Source organism: Drosophila santomea, chromosome 2R (assembly GCF_016746245.2).
Source record: "Drosophila santomea strain STO CAGO 1482 chromosome 2R, Prin_Dsan_1.1, whole genome shotgun sequence".
In the NCBI taxonomy this organism is placed as follows: domain Eukaryota; kingdom Metazoa; phylum Arthropoda; class Insecta; order Diptera; family Drosophilidae; genus Drosophila; species Drosophila santomea.
The window spans coordinates 16,911,363-16,922,213 of record NC_053017.2 but is presented as its reverse complement, the minus strand read 5'-3'; the positions used below and the strand labels follow the sequence as shown (position 1 = coordinate 16,922,213).

The window sequence follows — 10,851 nt, the reverse complement described above, 5'->3', positions numbered from 1 at the left end:
CGACAATTGTCAATTGGCAATTACCAATTGCCGTTCATCAGTTTTCGGCTTAAATTGAAAGCCTTACAATTGGAGCTCAGGCATGTAATGAAATAATGAAACAAAGTGCAGCTCGGATGGCTCGACAAAGGATGCTATATGAGCGGAGGATGGGGAGGTGCGAACGCAGGACACTTGTGCAGCTTCAGCAAATTTTTAATTAAAATCTTTGTGCTGCCACTGTGCGTGCTTAATTAATTGTGCTTTAGCTGGCTGGTAGCGGCAGAAAGGATTGCCATTCTCAGCACAGGACACTCCTACGTATAAGCCGCCTTTATTTTGTTCTGTTCAGAAAGAATTTTTTTTCACGTTCAGGTAAGGAAGTCCTATCAAGAATACTTATCAGCAGATCTACTATATTTACTCCTTACTGATGATGATTATGGTTTACTAGATTCTTTTGGTTGAAGAAAACGTTTCTGAACAAATTCATAGTGTTTAGCTCTAAATATTTCTAGTATAGAGCTAGCAAATATTGTATTTAAATCGCCAAGACGAACAAAAACACTGAACTGAAAAGCGGAAGTTTTTGCTCCGCACTTCCACTTTCCTTTCACTCTTTTTCTTACCCTCTCACACACACGCACACACATGCACACACACAGTCCGTGGGCGAAGTGCTTTCAGCACAAAACAAGTGTAAATCAAATAAAACCTAATAAAATATATAAAGAACGAACGCAGGTTGCCACGCGCCCCTCTACACGCCCACCAACCCTTATGCCACCCACACTCACACGTACGCACACCCGCACACACACACACACACGCACACACGCACGTCAGATGGCCCAGATGGGCCATGGAAAAAAATGGAAAACGAAACCTAAATGGCAAACGAATTGAAGTCAGCAATTTTATGTTTTATTGCAATTCTTGCCTTTCAGCCCGCACCAGCGCCCCTCCTTCCCACTTCCCATTTCCCATTCCCTTTCCCATTTCCATTCTATTTTACGGTTACCTAGCTGCCCCAGACTCCACGCCCCTTCCACACACTTTCTCCAACTGCCACAGTTGGCTGTTGGGCGAAAGCGTGGATCTGCGGATTCCGATTCATATACAGCCATTTTCCATGCAACGCCAGCGACAGCGGCATCAAAAGGAAAAACTTCTTGCCCCAAGCAGGCGAAATCGCTTAAACCGAAGATTTTTTTTGCCACTGCCGCTGGGGGCAGGGAGTTGTATAGGGGGGGCAGGAGCGGGACGAAAAGGGGGTTGGAGTTGTCCTGGCGATGCGTCTGCCGGCTGCAGGCCCTTCTACTCCTCCACTGCCCTTCGACCTGCGCATATGTCATAAATGGGGTCTGGGTCCTTCGGCTCACTTGCAAGGGCAGGGTTGTAAAAGCGAAATGGAAGTGGTTAAGGGTACTGCCCTATGAAGGGGTCACACCCACCTACAATCTGCTATATTCCTTTTCCCTTGCTAAGAAACTTATTTGATCCTATATCTAATATAGAATTTTTGCATATACTGATTAAAGTTTTACACCCAAGCAAGGTTTATTTTAATCAAGCAATTTAAGAGATGCAATTCTAGTTCCTAAAGTGTACTTCTCGTGTAGATTTTATTGAAATATATATAATATAAAATATCACATCGTAAAGTTGATAAATAAAGTTGAGAATACTGCATGTCCTGACTTATAGGGTGTTTCGCAAACGTTTCTACCCCAAACTCAAACCGCGTTCCTTGTTTATTCTTTTATCGGTCTTTCCGCGGCAAGTGCGCTGCAATTGTGAGGCAGTTATAGATACGGATATCTGTCTAAGCACACGTACGTGTGTGGCTGTGTGGTTGTGTGCGTGGGCGGTCGAAAGTGCGTGTGTGGTTGTGTGCGTGTTGTGGGGAGGCATTCGTGCGTGTTTGTTTGGCCGCCTCATGCGCTTAGGTCTTTCTATTGAAATTATTTCCATCGATGCCATTTCCATGCGGCGGTTGGGGGGTTAAATTGTTTTGAAGCACGCATAAATTATGGAAAATTGTTGAATATACATAATTTATGGCGGGCAATATCAGAGTAATTCAATAAAAGGCCTGTGCTAAATAATTTATGTTCCAGCTTGATCCCGATCGTGAACCTCGAACCTCAAAAAAGCCCATCTTTGGGGTTTTCCAAACCAAAAAAAAAAAAAATTTGTAGCTATAGGCGGTGCCCGGTGGCAATAATTCAATTGGAAAGTCAATAATTTATTTTCTGACCCGAGTGTCGAAAGCGAAATTAAATCCAAATTTCAATTGCGCTAACTTTGGGAATAACTCATCGATTTGTTTGTTTTGGCTGTGCTCCATTGTGGTTTTACTATCCAGCCCATTCCCTATTGCGCCCCCCCCTTTTGGATTTTCCGCCCCGCATTTTCCTTTTTCCATATCGGATCCCGGAGGCTGCTCACGCCCGGGCCATAAAACTTTTATATCAACTTATGTACACTTACAACGGCCATTATAACGCATTAAACATAAACGCTGTTTCATGGACCTTCCCGCTCCCTCTATCCTCCTCCTCCTCCAGCTATCTAATTGCCAATGCCGGCAACTCACACACACATATACACACTTTGGGCTTTGAACTGAGGACTTTGGACCGAGGACTTTGGACCTTGGACCTTGGGCTCCGACGTCCGTGGCCTTTGGAAAAGCTAAGGGGGCGGTAATAAATCATTGGCGATGACTGCTGCAGCAACCTCATTGAACATTAAAATAATTGCAAAGCGCAACTTGGCCAATGATTGCGCCCTTCGTGTTCATTAATGATAATTAAAAAAGTTTTATCCATCAGCAGCCGGCGAGGGCAGTTCATTAGATGGATGGCAGCCATGTCAAAGCTGTGTGGAAAATCGGTTTTAGCCCGGCTTACTAACGCTTCCGCTGGAACAGCTGGTTGCAGGCCTAAAGCTTTAGGCCAAATGCAATTGCATCTCCACTTCGATTGCAGAAGTCATATTTCACAGGCCCAAAAGTAGGCAACATCCAATTGGGTTCTGATTCCTCGGTCCTTCCGCCTCATACTCCTCCCAATTGCTTTCTGCCAAATGTAAACAAACATTTTGCACACATTTCGTTGGGAAGCGGAAAAGGGGGGCGATTTTCCTGGAAGTGAAATGCACGTGCAGATTAAGTGAGCGTGGAAAAGCGTGCGCAGACTCACCAAAAATCGCAGAGAGCGCGTGTTGAGATTTCCAAGCCGAGCCAAGTTAGCATTGAAAAGCCATTGTTCAGTTTCCCAGCCAGTCAGTTCGTTCGCGTTTTCCGTCGCAAAAGCCTGTGCGAGTCCAGTGTTTTTCCGGGCTTCAACGGGACAATTCCCAAAAGTCGTAAGAAGTGGGAAATTGCAGCGACTTCCAAAAGTGTTGCAGGACATTAAACGAGTGAGAAAGTGATCTGTGAAACACGTTAATTAAAGCAAATCACTAGCATTGAATAGTGCCAAAAGATACATATCGGAGTTCTGTTTACCCCTGGCACTGCGACAGTGAATGGCTTTGACATTGGCGCCACATTTGCATCCGGGCAGGTGTAAATATTCATTTCTGTAGCTGGCAAAGTTGCTGCCTGCTTTTAGCATAATTAAACGCATCACCACGCCCCCAGTCGACGCCCCCGCCATTCGCAAAGGACTCGAGGTGGACAAAAAACTTGGCCAGAGCCTTGAAACTTTGAAGAGCAGCCGCCAGTCAAAGCAGCTTTAAGGTCCTGTTTTGTATTTGCCCCTCACATCCGCAGGATCCGCAGGGCAGGCGAACTGCATGGTAAGTGGAGAGCACCTAGTGCTGCAGTCCTTCTTTGTTTTGACCAAGTTAGCAGCTTGTTTATAGTTCGTTAATTGAAGCCCTGGGAAAGGTAGGAAAAACTTAAATTGAATACCGCACTTGCCGGACTTAATTATGCAGTGCACGGGCCTTGGCAATTTAAGTATCTCCCAAACTCCAGCCAAAAAAAATATCCGAGTTTGGTGCGGATTATTGAGGCATGCCTCAGAAGTCAATCCCCAACACTGATACTCCAGCTTTCGCCAACAAATCTCCCAACTACAGAAGTAATCTCTCTATCACAATTTCCCTGTTCCTTGCCTCGCTTCAAAATCGAAACGAAACTTGAATGGCTTAAGTGATTTAGCAACTCGATCGCATTCGTTTGCGCATTTCGATGCCAGAGCAGTGAGAAAAATTGCATTACTCATTTGTAATAATTTTGTAAAACAATAACATTCCTTATTAAAAATTGAAGAATTTATTCCACATATAATTCCACGACGCAAACTTCTTAATAATAAAACTGTGTTTTCTGCACCCAATAATAAATAAATACGTAAATAAGTAATATAGGCAGATGCCCTGTATCTCATTAAATTTAAGGATGAAACATAGTTTTCCCACAGTGCATTAACTGGCACAATTTTTTCCCATATCCGATGCTGGTCGGGATTCGTTGCCTACTTTCGGGCACTGGGAAAAACTTTTTAAGTGCCAAAGCAAAAGGCGCCGAATTAAATTAAAAGTGGGAAAGCACAAGAAAAGGAATATCGGCCCGTGTGCAAATAACAGCGAAGGGAACCCGGCTTCAAATTCAATTTGAGGAGTATACTCTCCGCTTTCCCTTTCCTCTGCCACCAACCTCCCGCCCCCCCTCGATCCCTAAAACCCCTGCCACCAACAATAGTTAAGCGGAAATGTAAGTCCCTGGGGGCAAAGGCATCACGGAGCCTGGGAAGTGTGTCAAAGTACGTAAAGCTGAGACGAAGGAATCAATCGAATCGAATTGGATGGATTCGCAGGGAAGTGGCGACGAAGGCGTAGCGAAAACCAAACAGCCACGAGCCATAAAAATGGGCCAAAATGAGCGGGTGAGACGTCAAAAGAAATTGAAATGGAACTCAAGCAAAAACTACTTTGTTTGCGATTAGCACTTGGCCGGATTATGGCCAAGAGGGGGGTGGAGGCCACAATCGAAGGACTGGCAGTGTGGCAGGCGTTTGGAAAGCCGAGAGAGGAAATGAAATGTGTGTCAATATATTGATTGAATAATGGTCTACATATTGACAAACAACTCAAAAGACACTCGACAGTGCCAGACTAGAGATGACGACGCTCAGTCAGCCGGAAGAGGGGGACGCTGGCAGCCTAGGGGGGTCCACAGGAAACGGAAGTTACGCACACACGCACACATACTACCACTCACATTCACACACGCCCACTCACACACACCCACACACTCACACACTGAGAAGCTGTCGAATCGGCAAATGCAAAGTGAGACATCAAAAGCATTTCGAGTGCCTCGTCATCAATGTAAAGCAGCTGCTGGCATCCCAGCAATATTCGGACGGAGTTATAGACCTCGATCCCCAAGACGGCAGCAAGATGCTCCCTAGACGGAAAAGGGGGCGTGTTGGGTAACACGTGTTCCTTTAATTAGATAAAGTTTGTTTGCATTACAAACATACTGGCAGCAATTTGCCACTGTGCTCAGTTGTCGATGGCAACGATGCTGCTGCTTTTGCTGTTTCTGCTGCTGCTGGCAAGTTTTCTTTTTTTCGCAGCACCAGCTTCATCTTCCTGGGCTTAAATAAAAATTCCCCAGCGGCAGAAAGTTCTGGAGCATGATTGACTGACGACGCACGTCTAGTCAAATAAAAATGGCACATAGAAATAAAGAAAAAAACAAGAGAGAACGCTATAGTCGAGTTCCCCGACTATCTGATACCCGTTACTCAGCTAGTAGAAGTGCGAAGGAGAGTCTTCAACACTGACAGTTTTTGGCGGTTTGTGGGCGTTAGAGTGGGCGTGGCAAAAAGTTTTTTGGCAAATCGATAGAAATTTAGAAGACTAATACAAAAATGAAAAAATATCTAAACATTTTTCAAAAGTGTGGGCGTGGCAGTTTTGGGCGGTTTGTGGGCGTTAGAGTGGGCGTGGTAACATGAATCGACAAACTTGCGCTGCTTCTATGTCTCTGGAGTCTGTATGCTTAATCTCAACTTTCTAGCTTTTGTAGTTCCTGAGATCTCGACGTTCATACGGACGGACAGACGGACAGACGGACAGACGGACGGACAGACGGACGGACAGACGGACATGGCCAGATCGACTCGGCTATTGATCCTGATCATGAATATATATACTTTATATGGTCGGAAACGCTTACTTCTGCCTGTTACATACTTTTCAACGAATCTAGTATACCCTTTTACTCTACGAGTAACGGGTATAATAAAATAAAATATGCCGGCAACTTGGTCGCTCTGTGAATATTTATGTAAATAATTCCATTGAATGGTGCAGTGCTCATTTGGACGACGTTTTCCGCAGACTTTGCGCAGAGTTTCCGCTGTGTAAATATTTGAATATTTCTCTGCTTATTTATTTCCTTTGTGGCGATTTTCTCTTTGAATCAAGTGAACTTACAAAATTGCTGCAAAATTCATTCAGAACTTCGATATAATTAGGCCTCATTAGTGCTCAAAGTGCTCGAAAATGGGCGAATGTCATTTAAAGCTGCTGCAAATCCCACATAATTTGCAATATAATATTCAACAAACACAAAAATTACCCGCACACAACAAGGCCTTTTTCGAATTCAAGGCTTTCTTTTTGCTTTTGTTTGTTGTGCGGGGATTGTTGTTAATTAAAAGCTCACAAAAGTAGGTAACATGCATATTACACACACTCACTCATTCAGCCCCACTCTCAATTGTTGCGCATACGTATTAATTCGGCCCCAATGCCTTTGTGGGTGTGTGCACTTGCATGTGTGCGTGTGTGTGTGTGACTTGATGTGTGTGGGAGTGGGGCTTCCTTTTCCTTTGACACAACAATGCAATGGCGAGCATTGAGAATGATAACAATGAAGGCCGCCACTGCACATAAACTTGCCAAACAGGCAAACAAACACAAGGAAAGTGCGCAAGGCAGCAACAAAAAGAATAAAATGAACAGCAACAATGAAACACACTAACACAAATCTTTATTTAAGCATAACACAAAACACGACGACGAAAATAAAGAACGCCAGAAAGAACCCAATTCAATGGTGAAAGCCCACAAACACACTGAAGCCCTGAAAGGAAGGCCGAGAATGGCTGACGGAAAAGACGGCAAGGGCCGGAAGAAAGGGCCAACTGGGTGGCGAGTGAAAAAATTAGAACACTCAAGCGCCCCGGGATATGCAACACATAGCTGGAGCAGCGACTTCAAGGGCCTTCAACTTGGCCCACTGCTGCACTGGAAAATGTCACACTGGCGTTGTCACACTTAAATTACTACTTGTGGTTAACTGGCAAATGCAATGCAAAATTTATAAGTTGCAGCATTGGTTACTGCTCAATATATGCTGTTAAATAAAATATATTGCATACTTTTACACAGCTTTATAAATGGTTTTCAAAATCTGTTCATAGTATTGGAATATGAACTTAAGACATTATTTCTTTAACGCGCTTTGCATCAATTGTGATCTTGGTAACTAAAGACGTTCTTGTAGCACCAGACCTTTTGAGTCACATTTTCTCGCTGTGCACTTGCTGTTGTGGCAATGCCATTGCAGCAGTCAACTGGATGGCCAGCCATTTCCGTTTCGATGTCTCCCGTTTAGTCGTACGGCAGTCAAGCCATTGCCTTCCACTCGATGCCAGTTTAAACTTGGCTTGGCACGGCCTAAGCACGCACACACACATACACACATACACACACTCGATTTTCCCCCCTGTGCGGCAAAGTTTTCCCAAACTCCTTTGGGGCATAAGAGGAGGAAAATCGAGAGAGGACGAGTCTGCCAAAAACTTTGCATCGCAAACTTTTCTGCATATATTTTCCACAAAACGGATGCTTGTTTTTCATGTCTGCTGGCTTATTTCGTTTTGGGGTTTTCCATTTTTAGGTTTTTTGCCCCAGCCCATCCCTTTGCCAGCAAAAAAAAAAAGCCCAGCCAGCGGGCATATTCTATTAGAAAACCTCTTTCCATCCAACTCGACCGATTTCAAATGCTTTAATCGCAATTTATCAAATTGGAAGAGGCCGAGTCGGGCTGAAAAGTTTCTGGTCTCGAAATTGGGGCATGGTAAGCATTTAATTTGTCAGCCATTTGCTTAGTTAAAAGTTTTTCAGTTTCCATTTACAATTCGAGCTGCCTGGCATGTGTTTTTTTTTTCTGGGAACACTGCTGTGTTTCTGCAGGAAAACTGAAAGTCTGCATATGAGATATTCGCAAGGATTTGAGAAAGGATATAAGTCCACATGTTTTTTGTCAGTTAGAAGGCCACTACGGTAACCAGGCAAAAAGCTTTTGACCCAATATGAACAAATTGAAAAATGATCCCATACTCAGGAAATGGGTACGATTTATTGGAATAGCTTTGAAATTGACTTGTTCTCAACCACAGCAGTGAAGGGTTTTTAATAATAATAGTGATGTGAAAATAGTTTAGTTAGTTACCCAGCTTACAGTTTTTCCTTTTGTAATATAAATCTTAATCTACATATATGATATTATTTTTAGGATACCCCACCATGTAAGCATCTGATGCGGCACAAAGCGCAGCGATGAGGCGTCGAGCTCTGGCCACCACTGCAGCATGTCCTTGTCGGAACGGAATACACCCAGCCATGGGCAGGGAGCGGGGGCAGGAGGTGGGTCGGGTGGAACGCACCGCCAGCGACCGCCGGACGTGGAGGAGGCGCTCTCCTCGATGCTCTGGACGCCCTATGAGCGCACACCCCTGCCCAGCTCATCGGAGGAGGAGGCCGAGGAGGAGGACGACGACGAGCGGCTCAATCGTCAGCTGCGCAAGTCGCACAGCAGCTACGAGGCCTCGGCCTTGAACCACACCCACCACGCCCACCTCCCGCTTTTCGCCCACCACCAGCAGGCCCTGGACAGTGGTTCCGCCCTGCTTCTGCCCCCCGTGCCTTCGTTTCCCCCATTTAGTTTAAGCGCCTTCGACGCGGCCATCGCTGGATACGACCACCTGGCCAAGGTGGGCTTCTCCGCCGGCGGTGTTGGTGTGGGTGGCCGGCGGAACCGTTACTCGTTCCCCGCCTACCAGGGAAGCCCCACCCGCACATTGACCCAATGGTGCTCCACGGCCGCTACTTCGATCAAGGAGCCACCCTCCTACGACTCCCTGTACAACTCCACCAGCTCGAAGATTGGAGCTCCCGCTGCCTCGTCTCTGATTCCCAAGAGCAGCGTGGAAGTGGGCGTGGTGGGTCCCGAACCATGTGATAGATCGCAACGATCGCCAACGAAAGCAGCAGCAGTGGATCCGGATCAGGATCAGGATCGAGATCTGGACGAGACTGGTTCCAGGGCTGCACCACTAACGGCTAATGTTCCCGCTGGCTTGGGTCTAAGGCGCTCCTTCACGGATGACTACATTTCGCAGGTGAGTGAAATCCATTTGCCCCCAAAGACAATCAATTTGTTTAGGACTCTTTGTTGGCAAAGTATGACCTGGTTTCTATTTAGTGCACCCTTAAAAGTGACACTTTTTACGGGGCATTAAGTGCAACTCCTTTTAGAGATACCCAGATTAAGCTTACCATCACCTAGCGCCCGTTGCAGGTGAAAATGGAATATACCACCAATACACCATCCCTCCGATACTTTCAGCTGCTTAATGGAGCACCATCAAATTTGATGTCAAGGGCTCAGAACGAAATACTTGGCGCCGCCAATGGGAAACTGTGGGACTCGAGCGCGAAATGGGAGCGCCAAGTCGAACTGTCGCCTTATCGAGCCCATTGACAGCCCCGCACTCCGCGCAGCTACATATGTATGTCCCCCCCGCACCGCACCCCTACCGCTCTATTGTAACCCCGATAAAGGCTAATGCTTCACTTAGGCCCTTAAGTGCCGCTAGCATCCCTCGCCGATAAGCGCCATATGTTGCCTATCAGCATCGAACGTTGGTCTCCGTTCGCAGATGGAGGCGTGGCGGACCGGGGGCGGGGCATTGTTTCCACATATTAAATTTTATATGCATATGCATATAAAGAACGGCATAAAGTACTCGAATAGGGGCTCACATGTGGCTGTGTTTTCCGTGCACACTTCATAATTTGTTTATGTGGCGTCAGCGAAACGGAAAATTGACCGCACAAAAATGACAAACAAGCAACAAAGGCGGTGGGCTGAAAATGTGGGTGGGGATGGGGTTGGTTTAGAGTGCATAACAATGGTTTCACAGCAGAGGCGGGGGTGGGGAAAATAAACAAATATATCAGTTTTCGTTTTGGGAAAACCTATACAGCTATCAAAATACGTGGAGTCGTAACCATCGCACAAAACACCACATAAAAATTACATATTATTAGACGCTTTTACAATTTGTACTTACGTATGTAAAGAAGAATCGATTGGGTTTTTAAATGGCACACGGATATACCCTACTTTCTTAGGTAGCTACAAACAAATCAGGTATATAGTAAACTCAATGGAGTAGCATGTAGCTTGTAAAAAGACATTTTTTGACTGGTATTTGTAATCCAATTAAAGGAATTTCTGTTTCCAAATGAAACATCCAAAGTTCTAAGAACTCTGGCATTTCTAATCCAATTCCAGCATCAATCTGTTCATGGCTGGCCGAGTCTAATAAGCAGTGACAAATGGCTCAGAGCGACTACTTCTTTAATTCGTGGGGGTACACGAATGTGCTCCACAATTTCCCCCTTTTCCGGCACATATCTCTGCTTATATGCGTGGCTTTGAAGACTGACTCATGACGAGAGGTTTATGGACGAGACGTAATGAAGTTGCCGGAGCTTTTCCACTGGCAGGCACCGTTAGCCGAGGATGAGTTTGGTTTTTCGGCACCCAAC

At 45.5% G+C, this 10,851-nt stretch overlaps 1 protein-coding gene and 1 long non-coding RNA gene across 3 annotated transcripts in view; one reads left to right on the top strand and one right to left on the bottom strand.

Moving 5' to 3' along the window:
- Positions 1-2,485: 2,485 nt before the first annotated feature.
- LOC120445296 overlaps positions 2,486-10,851 on the bottom strand; it is a 30,423-nt gene continuing 22,057 nt past the window's right edge. The window contains exons 2-4 of one of the 2 annotated variants that reach the window (XR_005615741.1): positions 3,494-3,868; positions 3,186-3,418; positions 2,486-3,127 (exon numbers count right to left, since the gene is read on the bottom strand). This is a non-coding gene — a long non-coding RNA (uncharacterized LOC120445296). Of the gene's footprint in view, positions 3,128-3,185; positions 3,869-10,851 lie in introns of both variants that reach the window. The other variant, XR_005615740.1, reaches the window with a different exon arrangement.
- Positions 3,701-10,851, top strand: part of LOC120445295 (actin cytoskeleton-regulatory complex protein PAN1) — a 35,611-nt gene continuing 28,460 nt past the window's right edge. The window contains exons 1-2 of the mRNA XM_039625598.1: positions 3,701-3,786; positions 8,531-9,416. Coding sequence (XP_039481532.1) covers positions 8,607-9,416 — 810 coding nt within the window. The 5' untranslated portion in view covers positions 3,701-3,786; positions 8,531-8,606. The remainder of the gene's footprint in view (positions 3,787-8,530; positions 9,417-10,851) is intronic.